The sequence below is a fragment of the Mchenga conophoros genome, linkage group LG13 (genome assembly GCF_057382185.1).
Source record: "Mchenga conophoros isolate Kocher_MC1m ecotype Shallow Benthic linkage group LG13, M_conophoros_male_GT1.1, whole genome shotgun sequence".
NCBI lineage: Eukaryota > Metazoa > Chordata > Actinopteri > Cichliformes > Cichlidae > Mchenga > Mchenga conophoros.
In genome coordinates, this window is record NC_140538.1 from 17,884,574 (window position 1) to 17,912,249 (window position 27,676).

Consider the following 27,676-nt stretch of genomic DNA (forward strand, 5'->3'; position numbering starts at 1 on the left):
TTTCGCTTTCAGCAAAAAGATCTTTATTAAACACATCCACTGGTTGCCACCTCTGTGAGACTTATTCCAGGAACGTTACAGGATATTGTGCAACAGTTTTCTCTGAGAGCACTCAAAGCAACATTAAATCGTTACTGAACAAAAACCTAAGAACCGAAACGATGTTTTCCAGGCAAGTGAAAATCTGGGCAGGCACACTTTTAAAGCACCATTTGTTTCCATTTGGAAAAGGATGTGTGATTCGAGTGTATCCAGTTTCACTCAGGCAGAAGTGTGGAAGCAAAGAAGGCTTGAGGAAGTGTTGTGTCTAATGGAAAAGAAAAAGAAAACCCTCTACGAGATCTGCAGCATATTACACTGTTTTCACACAGTTCAACCCTTAAAGTGTGTTTTATAAAGTGGTACTAATGCATTCACTGTACTGCTGTCTTTGTGATTGTACTTTCCACCGTGCTGCCATTCCAAAGGGGCGTTCAAAGCAACAATGCAAGATTGTGAATTGATTTTCTTTATATTCGATAACAGCAGTGAATGCCTGTAAATGTGTTAAACCATGCTCGAAACATCAGACATATTTAAAGCAGAATCTGATTTCAATTCCCTGTTTAATCTGCAATTTGTTCTTAATGATTGCTCTTTATTGTTCAGGAAAACATGACACTTGACTGTTCTGGAGTTCAGTAGCTGTATCTTCTGTCTGTCTTTGGTTGAAGCGCTGTGTAGGCAGCCCTAGACAAACCATCTCAACAAATGCTTTTTAAGGCCTATTAACTGTTCAAGTACACGGAAATAATCAGAAGTCACAGGTCGGCTGTGATCAGCTATAAAGGTTAATAATAAATTCTTAACACGTTCTTTAACTACACTGTGTTAAATAATGCAGTAGTACAATTTTCCACCTGACCAACAATTCATTCCAGAGGTCGAACCAATCACAGTCACAGACGATGACTATCTATACATATCACAAAAGGACTACACACGTTACAAAGTGAAATAGATATCTGATTTATTAATCATTCAATTTGCTGCCTTGTTTAAGATTTAGGTCCATAATTGAGTGCATTTAGTTGTGATTTCCACTGTAAATGTGACGCGTTGATGGGAGCTAAATCCTCAGCACCAGCTTAGCGATATGTCTCGGAGCAAAGGCGTCAAGAAGGGAAAGAGAGGGCGTTGTGCGTCTTTTGTTTTTGTTTTTTTAAATCAGACAACCTTGAACTACACTCTTGCACAAAAATGTCTTTAAGGCAAACGTGAATACTGATTTTCAAAAGGGGGAAAGTGGAAAAATGGATCCCTTTTTTTGTAAAGTTAGCAGCAGGATTTTCAGTTGAGGGTTTGGCCATTGGAGTGTTCTCAGAATCATTTACATTCACCTGGTTTCGTCAGCGCGCTGTGTGTGTCTTTTTCCACCCGTCAAACTTGTTGAATGCTTTTCTTTGCTCATAACACCTTTACAAAGCCAATTAAAAACTATTTGAAATGGTGCATTGTTTAGATCTTTGTTTTAGCCCTCGGTCTTTGTGACTGGCTTCGTGGGCATGCTGTCATGAATGTGAATCATGTTGCTGCCATGCTCTTGCACATGCAAGCACGTCCTTGTGCATGTGAATGTGAAGAACAAAAGCGGACCCACTTATAAAAGCACTGCTAGTGGCACCACTAGTTAAAAATTCAAAAGGTTTCACTTTCTTGTAATAGCTTGCACCTTTTTAAGGTGAATTAATTCCACCTATAGAATTAATTTACAAACTTTTTAAAGAACCAGATGTCTCAATTTTGATGGTTTGATAAAAGAAGGCTAAGTATTCTGTAGGAAAGACAAAAAGACGATGTTCAGAACACCGGAACAGCAGCATTCACTGTATTCATAACTTGAAGTTAAAGGTGTGCTTTATGGTCTTCATATTTCATGTCAGTCTTCCAGAAAGTCATTATTTGGTCAATTTGCATGTGGATTCCAAGCCTCTGTTGAAGCAGAGCAAGGATCATGCATAACAAGAAAAAAAGTCATGGTAAAAGAAGAGATGAAGACATTGAGAGAAGAGCTGGGGAAACATATTCAAGTACAATCCCTGACGCCCTTTCGGATGGTGTTGGAACCTTGAGTGCGATTGTGTCCTTCAGGGTTGTCAAAGCGCCAGGCTGTGAGCATTGGAGGCTGAAGCCTGCGCACGCTGCACCACTCCTGGACACTTTTCTCTCTTCAGCAGCTTGTGGTTTTGAAACAAGCCTTCATTTCGTGGAACACCATGAGTTCCATCTGGGAAAGTCAGTAGCCCTGGAGGGACAGACAGAGGACGCTAAGACGCTATCACAGAGAGAGAATACTGACATCCTGATGGACAGGCTGTTCCAGTGCTGTAAAACTCTTACCATAGCCTTCAACACGCCCATCTTTGAATTCCCCTTCAAACTTCATGCCGTCATATCGACTGAAGACACCCGTGCCATGAAATTTTCCGTGTGCAAATTCGCCTTCGTATCTGAAATGGTGAAAGTAAAGCATGAGTTTATTTTTTAATCAAGTACAAAATTTGTTCTCTTGTTGTTTCCACTCTTTTTGTTCACACACCTGGATCCATCTGTAAAAAGCAGTACACCAGAACCATGGAAGAGTCCATTCTCAAACTGACCGCTGTAACAGGTTCCATCCTGAAACTTGAGCTGGCCATCACCATGTCTCCGACCTGGAAAGTTCCACAACATCAAAGTGAGCAATGGCAGTAACTTCAAACAGAAGATACCATTCACTTGTGAGGAATCTAATTAAAATCAACCACCAGGTCTGTTGTGGTTTATTCCTACATAACAAATTGCAACATACTGATGGAAAACCGAGCCTACCGTTTGAACTTACAGTGTGGCCGAGGGATTTAAATTCACTTTTACCGTAGAGGTGCTTCTCATGTCACATGAGTTAGTACGTGCCTGGATTTAAATACCCCTCCACCCTTGCTCAGAGAAAGGTTTACTACTGTCCCATCTGCCTCCTGTGCACTCAGAATTACAGCAGTCTAATCCAGCAGATTTTTAGCAGGGATTTCTACTTTGGGATCCAGATTGTGAAAACAGTCAAGGAATGTACTTGCACTCCCCTCCTAGAAGCCTGTGATCCACTACTGAAGCTTATAATCACATCAGAGGGCACACACCTGCAACTGGTTTAATCCACGAAAGCCACACTGAAAATGCAGGTAGAGCAAAATTTGTTGAATACAATAGGTTAAGTTGTGTTGTTTTTATGTAAAAGCAGCTGAAAATCTTAACAAACCAAATGACAAGAGAAAATTACTCTGGGATTGTCTTATTCCTAGCATATTGGCTTAGTTTCTCAGAAGCAGCTGACAGAGGACACTAAGATTTCCAAAACAGGTCCAAAGTCTAATCCAGACAAAGCCAGAGCTAGCAACTCAGTCGCTGCTTGTCTTGGGTTACCAGTGCTTGCTAATTGGGATTTGACTAAATAGCTTGAGCTTGCATGTCACTAAATGTAGCATCACTGTATGTGTGTTAGAGAGATTTAAAACAGAGCAAGCATCCTGTGATATTTTAGACAGGTGAAAATTTGGACAAAGATGTTTTCCCCACAGCTTTATGATAACCCTGCCTTTGGTACTTTCCTGCTATTTCCCTGTAATAACATTATTTATGTAAATACAACTCACTTACAAAGCTCTCTGTTATGTGTACTCTGAAGTTAAACATCCAGCACAGATGGGTGAACATCAAGCTCAGTGAGGCAGCTTACTTATTACCTTATCTAATGGATGCTGCTTTAGCTGATGCTTTATAATTTACTAAAATTATTTAAAAGTTATTGAAATATCTGGAAACATGCAAGGAAATATACAGGTCTAAAAAGCTTGAAAGTTAGTATTTGCTGTGCCCAACACAACCTGAACTCTCTTAGACAAGCTTTCTTTCCTAAGAGAGCAAAATATCTCTCCAGGCCTTTCAAAGTTCTTCTTTGGGGGTCGCCAGGTCGGCTACCTTTTGTTCTGTTCTCTGTCAAAATTATCCCACATTGCTTTAATAATGTTGAGGTACAAGCTCTGGGGGGGGCAAATCCATAAGTAACAGTGCTTCATTGTGTGTTCTTCTATCCAGGTATGCTTTTACTGCACTTCCAGTGTGCTTGTGATCATTGTCATGCTAAAAAATGAAGCCCTTCCCAATCAGATGCTTTCTAGATGGCACTGCATGGTGGATTAAAAAAGTATATCTTTGGTATTTTTTGTAGATTCAACTAAAGAAATGGGAAGAAATTGCGTTTTTGTAACAGATGGCTAGTAATAAAGTGCCTAATGATCCAATTTAAAATGTTTTTTTTTTTCACCTGTTCAGTGGATTAATAAAAAGAAAAAGAAAAAAGACCATTCCTCTGAAAATGGTCAGTTACCAGAGCTGGACTAAAGATTAGTGAAAAAGCAGCAGAAAAACTTAAAAGCTGATAGCTAAAGCAACAACACCTTGGAGACATATTCTAAACACACTACCATAGCTACAAGTGACAGCCTGTCTCCCTTGTATTAACATAATCATGTCTGGACATCCTTTAAGCTTTCTTTAAAACTGAAAAGTGGGATTGTCTTGCCTTCTTTCCACTCGCCGTGGTACTCTTCCCCACTAGCATAGGTGAAAGATCCTCTGGTCAGAGTCATGGTTTTCCTGTCAGCACACAAACACACTCTGAGTCACTCTTTGACTGAGTTAAAAATGCACACACATGTACTTATGAGTAGAAATTCCTTTTGGGATTATTAGTCCCTCTGTCTATGGAACAGGAAAGTAATTTCCTCTTTGGTACACATATATACTGTAGGGTTGGAGACCTCAGTCATAAAGCAGACGTGATGAAAGCAGAATGCTTCTAATAGTCTTTAAAGGATTACCTTACTATGATGATCTTTTTCTTTAATCAGTCATATTTAGTAAAGAAAGACAAATAAATGCATTATCTAGCTTCTATTACAACCTCTAGACCTTAAAGCCTTAGAAAGCTTTCCAATTTCTTTAAATAGTAGGGGATTATTTTAACTTCATACGCTTCCTATAATTAAATAGCACACGGGGGAGGGGAGCTATTTGATGCACCCCAAAATGAAGGCTAATAATCAAAAAGGCTTTATAAAAAGGCAAAGGCAAGTCACATCTGATCCCATAGCTGCAAAAGCACAACTCTGATTATAATACAGTGCATGCTGGTAGCGGTGACGCTGGGGTATGCCCAGTTGTGAGGAACGCCTTTTACAAAGGTTCAGACCCTGGAAGCGTTACTGTAGCATGGATGCAGACATACACCAAAGATGATTGCTATTTAATGGTTAATGACGCTCTTCCTTTAAAAGAAATAAATGATAATGTGTACAATGTACAATGAGAGTGAGGTGTAATTTCATCCGTGATGTCAAACGAATAAATAATTGATCACACCAACACTGAAACGTTGTTGGAAATATCCAACTTAGGTTGCCAATATGTTCTGAGCAGTGCAGTTTTCACTTACATAACATGTTGCTGAAAAGGCTGTCGCTTTTAATGACAAAGCCTAGGTAGATCTGATGTAACCTATATCTCATCTACAAGGGGGGAAAGGCTGCACACCCGTTAACGCTATAATTTACCTGCAGACTACGTTTGTCGTCTCTGAAGCATGGAAACCACCGTGCAAGAGCGGAGGGGCGTAAAAATATGAAAACACCGGCTGAGAGACGTTTGTCGCATTCAGGTCCTCCTCGTAAGCTTGATCGAAGCAGTTGTCCCAGACACGCTTTGGAAAAAATGCTAAAATCGTCATTCTTTTGGATTCATTTGTTTGCACGTTGAATTATAAGGTGGGAAATTCCCATGTTTTATTTTTTAAACCCTATTTGGTTGCTATCAAATGTTTTATAGTTGTCGACTTTTTGTTGGTGGCCACCCTTCCGCTAAGGTTTAATAATTCCGGCATCACGTGAACGTAGCATTACAACGCCGTTGGCATAGTGTGCTGCAGGTTACAGACAGTGGCAGACATATTTATCATAGAATGATGCTGGGCATTTTTCTGAAGCTGTTTAATTATTTTTGTCATTATTGTTGGCCAATGCTGTGTTTTATATAGGACCAAACATGCTATTACTACTAATACTACTAAATTCTTACTATTTTTAAAAATCTGATTAAGATGTCGGGATTTTATTTTAGTTAGATGGCCAAACTCCCTGTCCTAGCTCATGGTAGCCTACTGATGTATATTGCAGAGGTTTTCTTAATAATAACCTAGTCACTTTATTTAATACTACTGGGCTGCACTCCCTTTTGCCTTCACAACTGACTTCACAACAATTCTTCATGGCACGTAATTTAACAAGGTGCTGGAGACCTGGGTCTATATTGACATGATAACCTCACACAGTTACTGCAGAATTGTTGGTTGCTCATCTATGATGAATCTGGCAGTCTATGGCAGTGAATCTGCCATCCCAGGGGCGCTCTGGATTGAGAGCTGGTGCCTGTAGAAGCCATTTGTGCTCAGTGCAGTGACTCATTGTCAAGGAACCAGTTTGCAATTATTTGAGCTTTGTGACATGGTGCACTATCCTGCTGGAAGCAACAGTCAAAAGACTAATACAATAAAGAAGTGGATATGGTCATGAGCAATACAGAGGTGGGCTGTGGTGTTTAAATAATGTTTAACTGGTATTAAGGGTAGTAAATCACTTTTCTTCACCACTGATCAGTTTGAACTACAGGAGGTCATCTTGACCATGTCTACATACTTAAACGCATTGAGTTGCTTCCATGTGATTAGCTCATTAGACATCTGTGTTAACAAGCAGTTGAATGGGTGTCCCCGACAGAGTGACCAATGCAAACACTGGTCAAATTGAAATCTGAAACATCAAAAATGCAGAGCTACCCTCTGTGGCAACCCATTATGATAAGAGAGCTGATATATAGTCGTGGTAAAAAGTAAACACACATTTGTTCAATTCTAAGGGTTTTATCAGGACATAGTAAACATCTGCTGTGAAGCAGTGGGTTAGTGAGCTATGTTGAGCTTAAAGTCAGAATTTTCAGTGTCATGAAAGTGGTTCTCTCTTTTTACTGGGCTAAATTATCATGGCAACTTATGCAAAACATATAACCTGGTTCAGGAGTGGCTTAAGTTTTGTTTAAAAATCATGTGGAAGTGTCACTTTTTCACATCTTTTATAAAATTTATAGCATTCAGTGTCATATAGATCCTCTAGGGAAACGTGTTTTATACAGTGGGATGCAAAAGTTTGGGCAACCTTGTTAATAGTCATCATTTTCCTGTATAAATCGTTGGTTGTTACAATAAATTAAAAAAAGTCAGTTAAATATATCATATAGGAGACACAGACAGTGATATTTGGGAAGTGAAATTAAGTTTTTTCAAAATCAGGCAGGTGCATAAATTTGGGCACCACAAAAAAAGAAATGAAATCAATATTTAGTAGTTCACCTTTTGCAGAAGTTACAGCCTCTAAATGCTTTCTGTAGGTTCCAATGACAGTCTGGATTGTGGTTGAAGGTATTTTGGACCATTCCATTTAACTCACACCATAGATTTTAAATAATATTCAGGTCTGGGGACTGAGATGGCCATTCCAGAACGTTGTACTTGTTCCTCTGCATGAATGCCTTAGTGGATTTTGAGCAGTGTTTCGAGTCGTTGTCTTGTTGAAAGATCCAGCCCCGGCGCAGCTTCAGCTTTGTCACTGATTCATGGACATTGGTCTCCAGAATCTGCTGATACTGAATGGAATCCATGTGTCCCTCAACTTTGACAAGATTCCCAGTCCCTGCACTGGCCACACAGCCCCACAGCATGATGGAACCACCACCATATTTTACTGTAGGTAGCAGGTGTTTTTCTTGGAATGCTGTGTTCTTTTTCGTCCATGCATAACGCCCCTTGTTATGCCCAAATAACTCAATTTTTAGTTTGATAAGTCCACAGCACCTTATTCCAGAATGAAGCTGGCTTGTCCAAATGTGCTTTAGCGTACCTCAAGCTACTCTGTTTATGCTGAGGGCGGAGAAAAGGCTTCCTCTGCATCACTCTCACATACAGCATCTCCTTGTGTAAAGTGCGCCGAATGGTTGAAAGATGCACAGTGACTCCATCTGCTGCAAGATGATGTTGTAGGTCTTTGGTGCTGGTTGACTCTGACTGTTCCCCACCATTCATCGCTTCCGTCTATCCGAGATTTTTCTTGGTCTGCCACTTCGAGCCTTAACTTGAACTGAGCCTGTGGTCTTCCATTTTCTCAATGTGTTCCTAACTGTGGAAACAGACAGCTTAATTCTCTGAGACAGCTTTCTGTATCCTTCCCCTGAACCATGATCGTGAACAATCTTTGTCTTCAGGTCATTTGAGAGTTGTTTTGAGACCCCCATGTTGCTATTCTTCAGAGAAAATTAAAAGAGGAGGGAAACTTACAATTGACCCCCCTAGATACTCTTTCTCATTATTGGATTCACCTGTGTATGTAGGTCAGGGGTCACTGAGCTTACCAAGCCAATTTGAGTTCCAATAATTAGTTCTAAAGGTTTTGGAATCAACAAAATGACAACAGTGCCCAAATTTATGCACCTGCCTGATTTTGTTTAAACAATTATTGCACATTTTCTGTAAATCCAATAAACTTCATTTCACATCTCAAATATCGCTGTGTGTGCCTCCTATATGATATATTTAACTGACATTTTTTTATTGTAACAACCAACGAGTTATACAGGAAAACTATTAAGAAGGTTGCCCAAACGTTTGCATCCCACTGTATGTACAGCTGCATCCTACTAACATTACCAACAAAGCTCAGCTGTAATTCCAAAGCAAATTGTATTCAATAAGGGGTTGCAAAAAAATGCATAAATGTTTTGATACCTGATTGTAATCTGCTGCTAGATCCGGAACTACTACAAGAACACAGAAAACAGAATACCTATTTATGTAATACCTTATTTATGTAAGCCAAATTTCATTTTGGTTTACATAAATAATGCTATAGTTTAAAATGCCATGTGTTTTTGTTCAAGTTAAACTTGTATTTACCTAACTGTAAGACCTCAGGGATGTACTTACATGTACTGTAAAGGCAGTTATACACACTTTGGCTTTCTTTGCATTAGGTGGCTTGACAAAATCATGAAAGTTAGTCAGATATAAGGGCTATCACAATGATGGTTCTCAACTTTCTTTGTAAACCCAGACTTTCTGCTTCAGACTCTGAGCATGTTCATATAAATGAACTCTTCTTCCTCACAAAATGATCCCTATAAGCGCTCTGTACTCCAGTCAAAGATGGTATTAAATGACGTCGAGAGAACAGTGATAAAAAAATTAATTAAAACAAAACTATATAGAAAATAAAATACAACAGAAAAATGCTACAGTATTTCACCTGGCAATGCTCTTTATTTGTAACCTGACAGCTGTCATTAGGATTCCTTCTTTGAGAATGATCAATATAAGAAATTTTGTAGCTAATCATGAACTATTGCCATGAAGCTATTTTTCTCTAATATAGCTAAGTTAGACTCTGGTGGAGAGAGGAAAACTTAAAAACTGATAAAGGTGGTTGGCTTCAATGTCAATGTAACTTTTTGTCAATTACTTACATTCTTGCTTACTAAACCTGACACCCTTTTGCCTTGTAAGTAATTCATGATTCTAGTATAGTTACTGAGCTTTAAGCGCTAAATAAAAAAAATAAAAAAATAGAAATAGCAGCATTTAAATTAAAATGTAAAATGTAGTCTATCAAGGAAAAGCACGCTTTAAAATAGAAACTATTTTAAAAAGTCATTACATGGGTAATACAAATATTATAGATTACTTAATTGCATTTATTTAGTTAGTTACTGATTAACAGACTGATTTAATCAGACTATCAGTTTTGCATACTGAGAGCGATTTCGCCTTTGACGCAGGGTGCGTGCGCGTTCACGCAGCCCTTCCTGCTTCCGTAGTGCTGCCGCCAGAAGGAAGGCTTATAGAAAATGGCGAGCCTGTGTAAAAGGCAGCAATGCACAATCGACAGATACAGCATTCGGAAGGAACTTGACTCGTGGCCACACAAACTCATTCAATGTGTAGGTAAGGATAATGCTTGTTGCACGGCACACAATTGCACGGCTTGAATTTCACTTCTGTTTGACCTTTATCGGTGTAAATAACCATCTATTACCGCACTCACTCGGGGCTTCTCCCAGCGACTTTTTGTCCTCAACTGTTTCCTTCACACGGCAGCCAGCAGGACTCGTTAGTTAAATGTCGCAGTTTGCGACAATGTTGCATTACTTGTTGGGTCCAATTGGTGTTTTTATCGTCCATAATGCGTCGACTGCAGACTTTAGGTATGTAGTGGCGTTACGTTAGTTTGTTTAAAGGGCGCCCTGCTTAAAGGGAGTGTCTCTGTGTGTCGGCCAAAAGCAGTCGTTTTCTAAAATACGTCTTCCCGTTGTTGTTGATACTGTATGTTGGATGGGGGAGGGCGACATATACCCTTGAGGTGATGTTTTCAGTCAACATTTAGCCTACTTGCTTCTCAAATTGCTACTCGAGGATTCGCATTAGTGAATGGAGGAAGTGGCGGAGACCCCAATGCAGAATCTGTTTCCCTTTTCGACGATATAAACTTCTCCAACATTTGACGTTAAAACAGGTAATTACAAAAGCAGTTGTTGGCTCTAGGTTTCGCGTCCATTGCATTGTGTGTATCGTCCCGGGGTGGGTGGGACCCCTGATTTTTCCGTCCAGTAGTGAACATGGTAAACATTATACCCCTTTAAGATAAACATGGAAGCATAGCACCTTAATTCAGTTAGGAGTTGAGACAACCACGGCTTAGTTGAAGTATATAAACTATGCACATGAGTTCAGCTACATATCCTCACTAGTCTGTGTGCAGTGTGTTACCTGTCACTAATATCCTGCAGCCAAACACGGTGTTTGTGCTCAAACAAACAAGAAAACAATCACACACAAAATATTTCACAAACTCACTTAGCCTGGGATTTCACCCTGATCCTTGTCATACAGGTACATTTAAACTTTACATTTAAACTGTAGGGGTGCTGAATGAGCCATTTTAAACCTCTCTATCAGGTTTCATGGCTTTATACTTGCTAGGTTTTTTTTGTAATGCACACAAAACAGATAAACGCTACATTCTTAGTGATAAAATAGCCTGTAAGAACAGACGCAACTTGAAAAGCTGCACAAGGCATGTGCCTAGCACGGTGCAAATACATCCAGAGTAGATCAACCAAACAAAATGCTTCAGTTTCTGTACAAATGACAAATGATTGGTGTGCACAGGGGTTAACTGTGGTGTCCGGTTCTAAAGTCCTCTGTGGGCAGTATGAAGTTACCTGGTTCCTCCTTTTCTACATCACCATCTAATTATTTTTTCCCACACATAATGATAGGTGGCCGGTGTTTTTATTAGTAGTTTTACACTGTTTGACCAAGTGGCTTGAAGTAAAAGAAGGAGACTCCATTTGAGTCCATTTAAATCCATGTGACTCGGTAACATAGCAACAGCCAGTGTGGACATTTCACTGTCACAGATTGATCAGATGAGAATCACTGAGTTGCTCAGTGAACCCGGTTGTTATCGTCAAATCAACATGTATTTTTTTTTTTCTTACTTCATGTAAGGACACATTAGAAATGTTTTACGCATATTCTGACAAGAATACAGCACGGGCTGTTTTTGGCTGGATAGAACTATACTATAACTCATACTTAGATATTACTGTAGGTTGTGAGCTCCCTTTTTGGCACAATTGTAAACAGATTTGAAAACAAAGACTTGACATAGAATACACAGACTATTTTAAATCTCAGGACCCTACTTCTCATGTTCTCAAAATGTCACATTAAATTAATTTCTTGTTATGTGGCTGCTATATATAGATCATGCTGAGACGTATAATGACTAAGCAACCCATGCACAGTAGTGTGTGTGTGCATAAAAGCTAATGTTTTAAGTTTTCCTGTTATTTAGGAATTCTAGAGTTTGGATTGTCATATATTCTCTGCTGTTGGCTTATTTAGCAGTTGGTTAAATTCTGATTACATTATTAGGAAGAGAAGAAAAGCTATTATCACAGACCAGCAAAACCTGTAAAGGTTTAGCTGTTTTAGGCATATGATGCTGTCTGTTTTAAATGCTAAACCTTAACATGAACTATTGGTTATAACACTAAAATGTATAATATGTGGAATGAATAAACTTATTCCAGCTGCAGTGCTAGGTGAGCGCCGTTTTAGTCATTGCTAAGAAATTGGAGAGAGAATAGTAGCTTTCTGACTAGCTGCAAAGCCAGGACTGTTTGGTTATTCAGTCCCTCCTTTATGATTGACAAATGTCCCTTGTGTTTAGGCTATAAGTAAAGCTGCAAGTGCATGACAACAGCATCAGTCTGCTAGCTGTAGAATGGCATATTCTGTCCAAGACAACAAGGACATACTTTTGTTTGACTTTTTGGTGGAGAGAGCTGCACGCCACCACCCTGCTGTTGCTGAAATGGACATTTTGTCTTTGTGTATTTAATGTGAGGACTAAAACTGCAGGGCAGAGACAAGCACAATTGTCCCATAGAACAGCGGCAACAATTGTCAGTATGTTTGCCTATATATGTGTTCATGGGTCCATCAGCCTCCAGATGCAAACTGTGTGGCTGAAAATGCGTGTTCTGTCTGGATTTGGAGAAAATTGGACTTCAACCACACCAGCTAACATTCAAAAATGCCTGGAATGTTAGTTATTCATGTTTGCCTTTGACACTTGGGTGAGTGGGATGAAAGATTTGCTCAAACAAATAACAAACAAATCAATATTGACATCAGGCATATTGTCTTGTTTATAGTGCAACTTGGGTATGGCCTGTTTTCTGCTCTAGCATGCCCACTCTGTTGGCCTAAATCTTCCTAATTTGCAAAAAGAACTGGCTGATTTTTCGTAGCATTTTGCAAGACATGACCAACAGCCTCTGTGACTGCCTTTTGAGTGTGGGCTTGCCTGTGTGCTCGGGCATTTGTGCATCTCATATTTGTTATTCAAAGTCATGCTTTGTGCAGCATTACACCATTTGAATGTCAGTTTGCATCATATCATATTAAGTATTCATAGTATTTTTTTTTTCTTTCCCTTGCTGTAGTTGTCCAAAGCTGCCAACTCATTGCCTGATCCAGCTACAGCATATTGCTTGTTATGAACAAAATCCATAGTGGCCAAGTCAGGTTTCAAACGCTGCTTTTACTCATGCCCTTGTAACTTTTAAGCTTATCTGTTGACCTACAGCGAGCTGCTTTTTTTGTGGGTTGCAAAGTGAGGGTAAATGACTTTGATTCTGATGCATGCATCAGATTGAGCATTGCTCAATCATCCAGGTAAGTAAATCCCCCCAAAAGTTGATTCTGTTCATCTGGACGTAGCGTTTTCAGTGGGAGAAATGTTTCGTCTCTCATCCAAGTGACTTCTTCAGTCTCCACTGACTGCAGGTTTCCCCAGTCTTATAAACAGCACATTTGCATAATGACTGAAACTAGCACCACTGAAGGAACAATGGGCTGTGAGGTCAGTTCCTTCATCATAAATAATTATAATGAGGGAACTGACCTCCCAGCAAATACTGTTTATAAGATTGGGGAAACCTGCAGTCAGCTGATACTGAAGAAGTCACTTGGGTGAGTGACGAAAAGTTTCTCCCACTGAAAACGCTACGTCCAGATGAACAGAATCATATTTTGGTGACATTGATTTTGTTAGATTAAAAGCTCGGCCTCTGTGTAGTGGGCAGACTTGGGTTTCAGATCATCATATGCAAAATTATGTTCTCATGAGCATCAATCTGAGGATTCTTGTAATCTCAAAATATGAGTTGTTCAAAGATGAAAGATTGACAGTCAGTTGTTGATCATGTAGTATTCCCAAACTTTTTCTGTTAGTAAAACTGATGTTTCCCACTTAAAATATAAATTCCAACTAAAAAAATGTCATCTTCATCAACTGTATTACTGATAAATGCACTGGTAGTAGACATGTTACAGATAACGTCTTGCAGCTATAATAGCAGGCCTAATAGCGGTTACACCAAAGAAAATCAAGGAACAGCACATTATTTCTATGAAATGATAATAGCTGAAGCATTTATCAGTAATGCAGCTGATTAAGTTTAAGTCACGAAGGATAGATAAGACTTTTAGTATTATCCCAATAATTCTGCTGAAGTGTGGTCTGCATGAACTCATCAAATAGCAAGTGCTTCATTATATCGTGATAGGCTGTTTTCTGCAGACCAATTAGCTGCATATGGAGGTTTTCAACTGCATCAGTGCTTAGTGCGTCACGTTTAAAGATTGCAGTTGTTTGTTCTCCCAGAGATATTAGGTCACTGCAGTGTACACAATAAAGGGCATTTGTTTCCTGATAGTATTTCATTCATGTTACCTGCATGGGCTGTTCTTGTTAGATAGAGGAAGTTGTTTTTAACATGATCACCTACTGATTAGTTTCTTGAATTTTCCTTATCATACAATTGGGGATGTAGTGAAATGTGTGGGGCCTGAATGATTATGTCTCTTGGAAAGTGAATCAGTAGTCTGAGGTTGTGGCCAAAAATGATGGCTTTTGCAAGGTTTATGTTGGCTTCATAACAATTTGAACCTCTTCTATGAGTTTGGAGACACCCCTTCTGAGATAATGTGTAGAACATCTTGAGTTGGGATTTCCTTTAAAGAAGCACTCTAAATAGAATTAAACTGATTTTGAGGCTCTAACACATTTTTTGTAGCTAACTGGAAGCAATGGTTCTGTACTGTTGTACAGTGTCGCGTAATCGATCAAAATACAGTATTTCTTGAAAGATTAAAATTGAAACATCTTTAACCAGCAGCTCACATGAGATATGTTAGTATTGTAAGATTAACTTGAACTATACAACATTAGGGTTATTATACAAAACAAGATTTCACTACAAATACACAGTTTAGTTACGTATGGAGCCTCGTTCTGTGTGTAGTAGCTTCCTGCTGTCACTTTCCCTTTGCCTTATAGTACAGAGGGGTTTAGGCAGCAGTGGTTTGTGCTTAATGCACTCGCATATGCTTAATGCTCTCATAATGCACTTGTGTTTGGGTCACATGTTTATAATAAGCTAGAATTTTTGAGTATTAAGTGACTCATAGATTTGCGTCAGGTTAATGTATATTACATTACTGAATTAACTACATTGTTATGAGCATGCGTGGTGTTGTGCACTTACAGTGTGGTGCAAAAATAACAAGGGGTTTGCTCACTGCTTTTGTGCATAGGCCCCTTAAAGGAAATTGCCTGAGGTATGCAGGAAGGACTCCTCTTTTCTTTTTTCTTTTCTTTTTTTCAAATCATGCATCAGTAAAGTACACCGCAGGTTAAAGTTAGGATTTAGTAGGGTTAAGTTGATCCTAAATCTGTGGGATTTCTTTTTCTAAATGCTTTGGGAAGGACATGGTGTCACACACTCCAAATCTTTTGGTCCCTGATTGGCTACAGATGTAGGTCAGAAGAAGGCTAAAGCAGATTGAACAGAGTTGCTGCTCACCGTCAGCCTGCATAAGCTCCACGAAAATACCTACAGAGTTTCATGGTAAACCTCTGTGGGTAATATTGGCTAGGTGAAATATCTTTTTTTTGTTTCTGTGGGTTTCCTGCATGGAAAGTCTTTGAAAGCCAATCACTTACAGAGGTGCCCCATTGTAAATGGAAGGTTTTTCAGGTGCATATGCATAATCATAGCTCAGGTTAAAGATTCTTACTTTATTTAAAAAAAAATCTGAAATACACTTCACTGCAATTAAAAAAAGAAATGTCTTAATAATGATTCCCAGTTATTGGAGTAATGTGGGAACAGCTGCGTTGAACTGAACGTCTTAATAAAGCTCATTAAACCACTCCATAAAGCATGGTTGCAATTTACAGCTTTGTTTTTACACATTAATACATCAGCTATTTAACATCTATTTAATGTGCATTATAATGGTAATAGTTACACCGTTTTAATTTCTTAGTGCAATTTTCTTTTATTCTATTTTCAATGTCTTTAATGTTAGAGTCAAGAAACCAAAGTCTTATTTTATTCTAAAAATTGCTGTTCTCATTTCATTTTTCATTGCAGCATATCTAATCAATTAAGTGGTGCCTTCACTCAGCTAGTTATTTGAGGCAAGCTGCAGTATGTATTTACAGTAATAAAAAAAGGGGGGGAGAGAGACAGAAGATTGCACAAATAAATAAGGGCTTGGCTGTCTGGTGTTATTGCATTGGTGGATGTCCCTTCAGATGGGAAATGCACATGCAGCAAATCCTTCACATTAATGCAAACTAGTTAAGTGCAGGTTACGATAAAGTTTCTGGGGTTTTTTTGTTTCGTTTTTTTTGCATGTTGGTAAGTTTAACTGTGGCTACACAAGACATTGGCTTGTTGGTGTTTTCCTGCTGCTTATTAGGCATTTTAACTGGAGCCAATTTTTTTTAAATGTTTACAAGCTCATTTATTTTTTAGGGCTTGCATGACAATTCTGCACTCTTATCAATATTTTATCCCTGCTCTTCTCACGTTGCCTTGCCGGTCCCAAAATGGTTTGGTTTTAAAGAAGCTTGCGGGTGGGTGTGTTTTCACCAGCTACTGTACTGGTTTGCTTTGCTACTATAACACTATAATATTGCCCCAAAGTCATAGTTTAGAGTGTGACACATTTTTAAATGCTCTAAACGGTATTCCTAAAAAGTAGTTTGATGTCATCATGCCGCACTGTCAAACGAAAGTGGATGACCTACTTTTCTCCTCGTGCCTCTGAAATATTTCAGAAATACGATTGGATAGCTTCAGCTGAAGTCCTGTGCACTAACCCAGAAACAGAATCATGCTGCAGCTATAGGCAATGCTTTGCTTCACTACTTCATCCTCCTCCCCTCTCTTTATGTTTGGCTCTGCTGAAAAGTGGGTGGGTTATTTGCAGGGAAGCAGTGTAAGGCATTTTAACAGATGACAGCTTTTATTCAATTCACTGTGAGATTTGGAAGAGAGTGGATGGTAAGGGCTGATAATTTTATCACCAATTTCTCTGCTCATGTGTGAAGATGAAGTGTTAGTATGCTTTTGCTATGATGTGTTGTCAGATCAGTTTAATCAATTTGGCTGATTTAACTTGATTGATGCTCATTTCATGCAGGCACAATAATTTTTAGGCTTTCAGTGGTACCGATTTATGTTTTTGTGGCCATGTGTTATGTGATGTATGTTTTTGTCACAGTGGTTTGAGTCAGTACTTTTGGCCTTAAAGTGGCTGGCACATTTGGAATGGTGCACTCTCATTCAAAATCCAGTTCAGCTGACAGATGTTCTGTGTGACCTCTTTAGTGGTTGATTTAACGCATGTAGTGGTTTTGGATTGGTTAATCTGACCCTGCAGCAGTAAGAAGACATTTCATATTGTGTTGGTGCTCTCTTATGATTTATGTAGCATAACACATTAGATCTCAGAAACGGTCTTTGCAACATATATAGCTGTATCCCACCGAGTCCCTGAACTGTAAACAGTCATTTAGAGGACTGTGAAGATTAGTTTTTGTTTGAATTCATCATCTCCATCAATCTATAGGGTACTTTGACAAAATTACTTAGCAATCTTGTTACTGGCTGTTTCTTTTTGATGTTAACACCATACAGTCATTCTCAACTCTGTAGGTGCCTTAGTTGCTTGGCAACAGGATGGAGGGCTAGTATTTACTGATGAAGTAAAAACCTGCAAGGCAAGAGGATGTGTGTTAGAAGAGAGTAAAACGGAGCAGTTGTCAAGTTGAAAAAGAAAAGAGAAGCAAAATCAAGGCATTTATTATTCGGCAGAAACATAACATCTCATTAGGACACACTTCATTTGTTAATTTGATTTATCCATTGTATTCATATGTGAAATTTTGCTTGCTGAGTGCCAGTAAACTACTTTCACATAAAATAACATCAGTCAATGGCAGTTGCTAATATTTGTCTATTTTATCGCAATGTAGTTTTCTTTTTTTAAATTTCGTTTTTAATTTTTGACACAAACAGAGACTGACAAAAAATCCAAACAAAGAAAAAAACAACAAAATCACAATTGTATCAGCATTAGCTACAAATAAAATCAACATTGGCTCGTAAATTAATTAAATGGGTTCAAACTTTATCATTATTATTATGTTATTATTATTGTTGTTGTTGATGTTGTTATTATTTTTAGGTAAACTTACCTTTTTGCATCGTTTTAAGACTCATTTTGAACTTCCTATGTTTTTGACTTTAGCACAAACACTTTACTGTGAGTGAAGTTGTACACACGTCATGTTATTACTGCTGATAACAAATATATTTATTGAACTTCATGTGTTTCTTCAGGTTTTGAGAGCATTCTCGAAGGTCTTTTTGGTTCAGCGCTGGTAGAGGACCTGAAATCATTTAAGGGTAAGTGTCTTTATTGACCACAATCATGCAAGTGTATGAACAACAGTTTTGTGGTTTCAGTGTAATCTGTTGTCTTCTTATTATGACAGTGCTACTGCATTGTACCATCTGGTACACATTCACTAAAAACGTGACACTGTCACCGCCTGCAGGGGGAAAAAATGGCTTATGTCTTTACAAAGTATGTGTTTTGGATGGGATGTAGCCAGTGTAAAAGTCTCCAGTGCCCTACAAAGTATGTGTTTTGGATGGGATGTAGCCAGTGTAAAAGTCTCCAGTGCCCTACAGTGTATGACGTTAGTGAGACAATAATAAGCATTATTTGGGTTGTGTAGTGAGTAGACATTGTGCAGTAGCAGTTGCTGCTTAAAATTCAACTGAACTGATTAAATGAGTTCCTGATTTTTGTCAGTCTCTCTAAACCAAATCAGCACATATTCATGATGGCCCACTACTTCATTTTATTCATGCGGTTCTGTTTAGAGCTTTGTTTTTGGGTTGTGCACAAATGAATGTGAGATTTAAACATGAAAATGGAACATTGTAGGTTTGAAAAGAACTATTTCTAATGAAGCACTTTACTCATGGATAAAGAAAATGATAACTGAATGTTGATAATAATACCGACAGGCAAAACAGAATGCTATATATTTTATATGTACCGGTAGGTATTTAAGTTACTTTTGTTTAAAATTAGATCGCATTGGTAGAGCAGAACCCAAATACTGTATTATTTGTTTTTCCCACTGGGTATGTATTCGTTTTTTGATAGGTTCAGATAATAGTTTTTTTTGGATTGTATTTAATACACATATGTAAGCTCAACCGTAGCATCTGACACTTTTTTATTTGCAAATTTAATTTCCCTTTTTGGCATTGTTCTTTCTTTGAAAAAGAAAAAAAAAACCAACAACGTCATGGCATTACTTTCCTGCCACAGTCACTCCCCTGTTTTCATCTACTTAGTTGAGTAGGAGAGACGAACACCAGTGGCAGTTGTGACTGAGCTGTTTGCACATGCCCAGTTTTTTGTAGTTTGTTACCCAACCTGTGACTGTACATTGTTGCATGTTGTCCCTCCTTGCACTTGCTATTTAGCTTTAAATCAAACCCTCTGAGGTTTTGTTGTCTTTTGTTGTCTTTAACCTGTGTGTATAATTTAGAGTTTTTTTAGTATATTTTTTTGTTAAATTATGGTTGTGATTATGGTTGCTAATCTTAAGACTCCAAACCAGTGTTATTCGCTGCAGATATTTATATAAAAAAAATGGAGGGTGGGGGGGATTTTAAACAAATATTGTCCAATGTTGACTTGGTAAGATTATATTGCTTAGTTGGTTAGAAAAGTGAAAGAACCATGATTTTTGTCATGTTGTGTTGATTGTCATTGTTTTTTTTATTGATATTTTTTTCCTGCAGACTTTGAGCCTGTAGCAGTGTCTGATTGGTCATTTGATGAAAACTGTCCCTTTTGCTGTCTGAGAAGAGACAAAGTCAAAGTAAGAGTTCTGTTTTCTTTCTTTCTTCCTTTTACGTTTTGATTTCCAGATTTTCATAGTTCGGAAACCTAAACGCAGACTTAAATCTGTTGCCTTTATTCTTTCAAACGCTGGCTTAGATGATGGATAAACGTTAGTAGTCTGCTATGGCTTGTTTAGTTTTAGTCACATCTGTAATCCATCATGTTTCCCTACAGTTGTTGGGCTAATTAATTTGATGTAAACGCTCATCTGAAGGATAGAAATGTCTTTATACGAATCCTGTTGAATGCCTGAAGGTCACCAATTTAACAGTTTTCCAATTTGACAGGAACACTTAATTGACTTAAACAACAAGGGGCTGGAAGATACATCGAAACCTCTACTGGGTAAAGATCAAATCACAATCAGCAGACTAGAGAAACAGGCTGAGGAATTTCTCAATGCAGTCCTCTGCAGAAAAGGTGAGTCTCAGAGGTTTAGTTCTGAGTGGGTAAATCAGTGTTTTTCATTGTTATTACACCAAAAGCATAACACAGGGAACCTGCCTGTAAACACAGTGGTGCACGTTATCCATCCCTTAATAGGCTTTTCTGTGAATGTGTGTGTGTGTTCACTCACACTGCTTCTGCTCTTAGTTTATAACGTCTGTTTTTTTTAAATCATTATTTTATTTTATTTTATTTTATTTATTTTTATTTTTTTATTTCAAGGCTATAAATAAGAGTTTTTTCCTTACTGTTACAGTATCCTTCGAACATAGTTTGGATGTTTGTTGCATGTTCATTAACCATGACTGATGACTTATTAAAGGAATGCTGACTGAAAAGTATTTATCTCTGTTTTTCTTCCTAGATGTGCCAAATTTCTCAGACCCACAAATTCCAGTAGTGGCTCGAGAGATTCTTCAGAAAATGATCAGACAGTTTGCTGCTGAATATACCTCAAAAACCAGCTCCCCTCAGGTCAGTTGCTCAGATTCCCAGCCTCACTCTGACCAAAGCCTGTCGACCCCACCTTTGCTCTCAGGAGTTCCTCCTGCTACAAGCCCTGCTGCCACACTGACTGGGCCAGCACACAACCAGAACCCCGTCCTAAGCAAGCTTCTAATGGCTGATCAGGATGCACCTCTGGACCTCACCATCAAGAAGCCCGTGGCTGAGCCCAGTGAGCAAGGTAGTGTGAAACACATCTACCACAGAGTAGTTTATTAAGTACTGAGCTGGTGCACTGGCTGGATTGTGGTCAGAACTTAACATTGAATCTACATTTCTTTTCTTTCCATTTTTAAAATTAGATGGAGTTCTTGATTTATCTATCAAAAAGAAAAGCTATAGCAGCAGCCTGCCTGCCAATAGTCCCTGTCTTTCTCCGGCCACAACCATGCTGAAGGGGTAAGAACAGTTTCTTTCTCTCTTTTCTGCGGTACTAAGACGGGTTCCTTTTATCAGCAGCAGTTTGTTACGTAGTGAGTAAATGCAGTTTAGAAGTAATTTACTAGCTTGACTTTTCTTGGTTTTCTTTAATTAATTTCTGGCAAGATACAGGCAGACCTTATGGTAAATGTAGTTTACTACATGACTCGAAGCATTGCTGATATTCTTGCGTCTATATACAGCGATAAACCACTGTAGCAGATTGCATAATGCGTAAACCCACATGAAACTGTTTTGGTTTTTTTTTTGTTTGTTTATTTGTGTTTTTCAGAATAAAAGATAATGCGGACTGAATGTTGTAGGTTATACTAAACAGTATTTATAGGGGAAAGTCCCACTGATGAACTAAAGAAGAATTTCAGGGACTTAATTCTTTCTGTCAAGTAAAATGAGAATGATTGATCAGTAATTTAAATATTTAATAATTATCTATGGCATTGCCCAAGCACCTATAACATGAGTTGTTTTAATATTGTACATGAACTTGATACATATTCTTGGATGTGGCTTACTCTATCTTCCATTTAAGATGTACAAATTGTGAAACTCCAAATCAAAGGACCCCACCCCCGCTCTTTTTGTTTTGTTTTTGCACCCCAGCAGTGTCAGGCTGTGGAAACTGCTGAGAGCTCTGCAACTGATTTCTTTTTTTGGGGGGTGGGGAACAATATAACTTGATTAATTGAATAATTAAGAATAATAATTTGCAGTTGTTTTGTTTTTTGCAACCTAGAGCTTGAGTTTGATAGATTGCAAGAACCCTTTGCTGGCTTACTCTTTTATTGCTGTGCCTGTTCAGTGGTAACGTCACGCATAAACTGTCAAGAGTTTTTGGTGCATTAGTTACTTTGTATGTCATAGATCTTGCGCCCTGCATCTACATCTACATCTACATCAGACTCCCTTACTGCAGTTACAAATAGTCCATTCTCCTGGGCAAGCTTTTTGAGCCACAGAAATGCCAAGTCTTCAGTGTATTTTACTAAATGCATCTTCTTTGTTTTTTATTTTCATTGTTTCTTTGCCCTTTCTTTTTTCTTTTTTCCCTTATGTTTTATGAAAAAATAAAAAAAAACAACAGCTATTACATCAAGCATATTTAAAAAAAAAAAAAAAAAAAAAAAAGTTTAACTTGAGTCTTTTTGGGGTTTTGTTTTTTGTTTTTTGTTTTTGTTTTTCAAAAGCCATACACACATTCACAAAGTTGTTCGAGTGATGTTACCAAAGCAAGGTCATATAATAAAGGAGTGGCCAACATCCTCCCCTCCCCACCCCATCCTCCCTTAGTAAAGAGAAAAGGGCACTGTGCAAGCTCTGCTTACACCCAATTTCCTTCCATCCAATCAGGCGATCCTTGAGAGCGGACGGGCATGTCGGGCTGTTTATGAGGAGCCTACAGGATGGGAGGAGGAGGGAGAATTTCGGCCACTCCACCTGTTATAAGCCTTCTTCGTCTCTTGCATACTCACTGCGCATCAAAGAGGAACCCGATCTGGAAAGCGACCCCGAGTCACCCCTCAGCCATAACCAAAGCTGCAGCCTCAATGACGTTTTCAGAAATGCTTCCGGTTCCTGGAATTCCAAAACTCATTTGGGAGCCCTGCTGAAGCTCAAAACCAGAAATGAAGCTAGTGAGCACCTTAAAGATATACCAAGGTTGTTGGAAGCTGCTGGACTTTTGACAAAGTCACTTGCCTGTGAGAAAGGAAACCTCCAGCAGGCCTGCAGAGACCAAAGCCTTTCTCTGTCTCATTCACCGTCCTTTGACCTAAAGATTCCCCAGGTCCGAGTTTTGGCTACAGGAATAGATTCGTCATGGGACTCCGTGTCCACTGACTATTCAGGTTCACTTTATGAGAATGGCCTGGGTAAGAAGCTTTGTTCCATTCTACCCAGGCAGATCCAGAAAACCACCACCAGCAGCAACAGAGGTTTAAATAGCTCAGGTTCGGAGAAGGAATACTGGAGTTTTACCTCTGACTGCCAAGCTTTGGGGGGGAACTATCCAATGGATTCAGAGTCAGACCTAAGTAACAAGCAGCCTAGGAAGAAACGAGGGCGATATCGACAGTACAACACAGACCTGCTAGAAGAGGCCATTGTGGTGGTGATGGGTGGGAAAATGAGTGTTTCTAAAGCACAATCGATTTATGGCATCCCGCACAGCACCCTGGAATACAAAGTTAAAGAACGTCTGGGGACCTTAAAAAATCCTCCGAAAAAGAAAATGAAGCTGATAAGCCAGGTGGAAGAACCCAGCGTTTCACTGTCCCCCAAACAAAAGGATCTCCAAAATTCCCAGCACAGTCTTTATGACAAAAAAGAGAGTGCTTCTGAAGAGAATGGGACTGATTTTCGTGACGGCAGCCTCTTATCAAACGAGTGACGCATCCATAACATACTAACTGTGGTGTCCTTTTTAATCATTGTGTTTGCCAGACCGTGGCAATACCCGTCTTTATTGCATCTCTAATAGTTCTATTTATTATTAACTTATTTAATTTTTATCACTAAATTTAGCACTTATTACATTAAAAATGTTTGCATAGGGCGTAAACACACAAGTGTCTCCCAGTAGTGTATGTTGTGGCTTGGAGGGCATGCTTTTTATTTTAGAATTATTGAAATACAATAGCATGCTGGTAATTAAGTTTTAGTTATTGATTCAAATTAAGCTTTAAAAATTCACTCCTTGCTCTGTTCTTTACAGAGCCAAACTGAAGCTTGTACAAGGATGTGGCGCCCCATAGTGTTCTCTCTTAATATTGGTCATGTTCAAATGAAATAGTTCCAAGTATGCAGAGCCTGTAGTTTGGGTGAAAACATATGAAGTAAATTAATGCATGGAATGACTAAAAGTCTCAAAGTTTACAGATAAAACATCCTAATTTCGCTCATCCTCACAAACACAGTGGTTTTTTTCCACTACTTCTACTTAGTTCTGTACATTTTACTCTGCCATATGGTTGGCAATAGTTTCCATTGCCTTCTCAGGTTATGTTTAAAATAATGCATTACTACACACACATCTAGACAAACAGTTATACCTCAGCTACATACCTCAGCTAAATCATTGCCGAAGAAATCACCTGTAATAGAAAGGGATTGAATACCCAAATAAGCCTTTTTAATGGTAACATTCAGGATGTCATACTGATGAGTGTGTGTCCTTCTCTCGTCTTAACAACCTTATTTTCAGTAATCTGTAGTATTTCAGTGCTAGTGTAAGCCTGCAGAGCATTACATTTCTATGTGATTTTTTTTTTTTCAATGTTTTGGGGGTTTTTTTGGTTGGTTTTTTCCTCTTTCTTCAAACTTCAGGTATTCTATCGTGAGATGTGATACAAACCTTTCTGCTATCTTTTGTCATAAAAATACTGCATACCTATAATATACACATACACCCATGAGAGATAATAAAATAATATTTTTTTCTGTCATTCTATAGTGAGGATCATAACTGTAACTTGTTAACAGTTGTAAACAATCCAGATTGGCTAATGTGGTTACAACCATGCCTCAGTCCATGCTTACCCTGTTTTCAAGTTGCCATGGCAAAAATTCAATGAAAAAATACATTGATTGGCTGTATTCATTAATTGAATGTAAAATGGTAGGTTAGGCTTTTTTTCTTGTTACCGTTATGGCTTCTGTGAATAGATTGTGCATTTGCACATGAGTGCACACATACTGGGATGTGTGGGTTTTTTTTTTTTTTTTTTCCCCAATTGATTAGATGATAGTGTACCAAAAATGTGTTTATATTTGGACAACAACAAAACTACAACCACCAGCAATTTTCCTTTCTTGAAACTGACTATGTAGGGTAGCGGGTTGACAGTAGAAGCAGCTGTTAGCTGCTTCACTAAAATTCACGATGATGCCATTTCATTAAAAATAACAAATACTTAAAGTGCTGTTACCATGCGGAAAGGGCTGCATTTAAAAACCTCTACAGAATGCCTTTTTCATGTTGCTATTTTCATTGAATTTTTGCCTGGTTTTTGACCCAGCCTTGCCCATTAGTTTGATCAGGACACCTCCTTGTGCATTATTGATTACAGCTCAGGATGCTAAACATTATGGGCTCATGACCCATTATTTCTGTCAGGTTTCCATACAGGTCTAGCAAGGTTTGGTAATGAGTCTTTGTTTGTTTTTTGTTTTTAAAGATTTACTGGGTTTTAATCATATTTGCTGTCATATTACAGAAACTTACACTACACAGATGTAGTTCAGGGCCTTGCACATTTGTATTTATACCACTGTAACAACTCTACTGTAACTATAATTATAATATAGTAATCCTCTGTTTATTCTCCACCTTTAGCTATTATTTAATAAGTGTTTTTATGGTTCAAGGATATTAACCCCAGATTTAAAAAACAAACATGTAATACATCTGAATCGCTTACCATGGTTTACAACATAATACCCAGTAGTTGCTTCAATTACAGATGTACATATACAACTAAATCTAATCACTGATTTGATTTCAGTAATAAAATTATTTTTGCACTGACAATCCTCAGGCATTGCTGAAATATAAAACTTTATTGTCTAATGCATTTAAGTTGATATACTAAAGTCATAAAAGCGCTTTTGGGTTTATTGATCATTTATTGATTGCTCCTTACATTCTGTTGTAGCAAATCCAGTGGTTGACTACCTCATCTGGAAAGCCGATATCACCACTATCACTGTTCTCAAAGCTGTTTTATGTAGCAATCTCATGCACACAACACTATACTGTAAATTTCTTTGTGTAAAGGCAAATGATTTAAAGCAGAGTGGTAATCATATTGATATAAGTATAAAAGTTAAACTATATATAAATATTTCTGTCTATACTTTTTTTTTGGGTATGGAACAGTTTAGGGAACTTATTCTGGTCGTGACATGATACATTTCCTCTGCGTTGAAGGAACTATGTTGCTAAAATGGGTTAAACCTACTTCTTCTTAGATACCTTCCAAATTTTATTATATTGTCGATTTAGTATTTATTAAGCTTTTTTTTTTTATTAAAATGTAACGTTAACACTTAAATTGAGAATGTAAACAGCTTTAATTAAACTCAATGCTTCTTAAAATAATAATAAGCCTGTGTGTATATATCTTAAAAGGTTTATCTAACTGTTATAAGAGATAGCTGCGGAGCAAGACTGTACTAATTTATTATGGGCAAAGTTTTGCATGTGAGGACTGAAGTCGCTCTACAAGCTTAAATGTTGAGACTCTTCAGCTGATTGCGGAGTATCCTTATCCATACAAATATGTACAGATCTTGTACATTTTATGTCACTTTAATAGCATATAAATGAATGGCACTGGGTGTATTTTTGCATGATTGGACTAAATCATATTTGTCATTTGGGGATTTTGTTCTGTATAGTGAAGTTTATCTTTTGGGGTTGTTTTATTGAATACAAACAATGGGGTGTTGGTGTGTTTAATGTCAAGTAATCACTGTAAGAAGTAGATTCTCTTTGAGCCTAAAATATTTCTTGACCAGTTAAAAATCTGGTCAGTGGTTAAGGATGTTATAAATGCCCTTGTATAGCAGATCGTAATTTTGAGATTATTTATCCTCCTATTGTATTTAGTATTTAGTATTTATTTATTTATTGTCATTGTCAAGAACAATGAAATTGCGTTTGGGGCTTCCATACAACCCAAAAAAAAGAAGAAAATAATAAATACCCCTTAAAACCCAAGTGTACATATTTAACCCAGTGTGACTCCAATGCAATAAGACAATCCTTAGCAATAATGTTCGTAGAAATTCAGACAAAGACCTGAGAAACATGACAAAATACAACAATGCAACCCATTCAATATTATTGTACTGTGAGATATGATATCAGATATGATAGTTATCTATTTAAGAAAGAGGGGGGGGGGGGGCAGGAGGGGGAAGAGAATAAAGATATGATGCACCAATGCAGACCAGTTCATTGCTATTAAGAAGTTGGATATGGTTATTGTCCGTGAGAGGGGGGCAGAGAGTTCAGGAGCCTCACAGCCTGTGGATACAGGCTGTTGGCCAGTCTGGATGTTCTGGCCTGTATAGACCTGTACCTTCTCCCTGAGGGCAGCAGATGGAAAAGGTGGCGCGCAGGGTGATGTTGGTCCCGCAGGATACTGTGCACCCTCCTCAGACAGCGAGTGGGGAAGATATTACTGATCTCTGGCAGACTTGTTCCAATAATTCTGCCAGCTTCTTTCACCACCCGCTGGAGTGCTTGCTGAT

The 27,676-nt window shown here is 38.2% G+C and overlaps 3 protein-coding genes across 6 annotated transcripts in view; 2 read left to right on the top strand and 1 right to left on the bottom strand.

Moving 5' to 3' along the window:
* morn4 (MORN repeat containing 4) lies at nucleotides 1–10,269 on the bottom strand. 3 transcript variants are annotated; one of them, XM_085296891.1, is made up of 5 exons: nucleotides 10,218–10,269; nucleotides 4,601–4,674; nucleotides 2,579–2,693; nucleotides 2,380–2,489; nucleotides 1–2,284 (listed from the first exon to the last, which is right to left on the bottom strand). In XM_085296891.1, exons 2-5 carry the CDS (start codon nucleotides 4,665–4,667, stop codon nucleotides 2,136–2,138), a joined length of 441 nt encoding a protein of 146 aa, XP_085153017.1. In that variant the 5' UTR covers nucleotides 4,668–4,674; nucleotides 10,218–10,269; the 3' UTR covers nucleotides 1–2,135. The 3 variants fall into 3 exon arrangements, with proteins under 3 accessions (XP_085153017.1, XP_085153015.1, XP_085153016.1); XM_085296889.1 differs by lacking the exon at nucleotides 10,218–10,269 and adding an exon at nucleotides 5,631–5,886; XM_085296890.1 differs by lacking the exon at nucleotides 10,218–10,269 and adding an exon at nucleotides 5,513–5,550.
* The window catches only part of LOC146561109 (uncharacterized), a 26,357-nt gene continuing 8,661 nt past the window's right edge, over nucleotides 9,981–27,676 (top strand). Inside the window, exons 1-6 of one of the 2 annotated variants that reach the window (XM_085296880.1) lie at nucleotides 9,981–10,117; nucleotides 18,445–18,510; nucleotides 19,930–20,009; nucleotides 20,320–20,452; nucleotides 20,844–21,164; nucleotides 21,286–21,382. In XM_085296880.1, the coding sequence (XP_085153006.1) occupies nucleotides 10,021–10,117; nucleotides 18,445–18,510; nucleotides 19,930–20,009; nucleotides 20,320–20,452; nucleotides 20,844–21,164; nucleotides 21,286–21,382 (794 nt within the window). In that variant the 5' untranslated portion in view covers nucleotides 9,981–10,020. The remainder of the gene's footprint in view (nucleotides 10,118–18,444; nucleotides 18,511–19,929; nucleotides 20,010–20,319; nucleotides 20,453–20,843; nucleotides 21,165–21,285; nucleotides 21,383–27,676) is intronic. The other variant, XM_085296881.1, reaches the window with a different exon arrangement.
* On the top strand, nucleotides 21,389–27,283 carry LOC146561110 (ligand-dependent corepressor-like). Its single transcript, XM_085296888.1, has one exon. It carries the CDS (start codon nucleotides 22,809–22,811, stop codon nucleotides 23,808–23,810), a length of 1,002 nt encoding a protein of 333 aa, XP_085153014.1. The 5' UTR covers nucleotides 21,389–22,808; the 3' UTR covers nucleotides 23,811–27,283.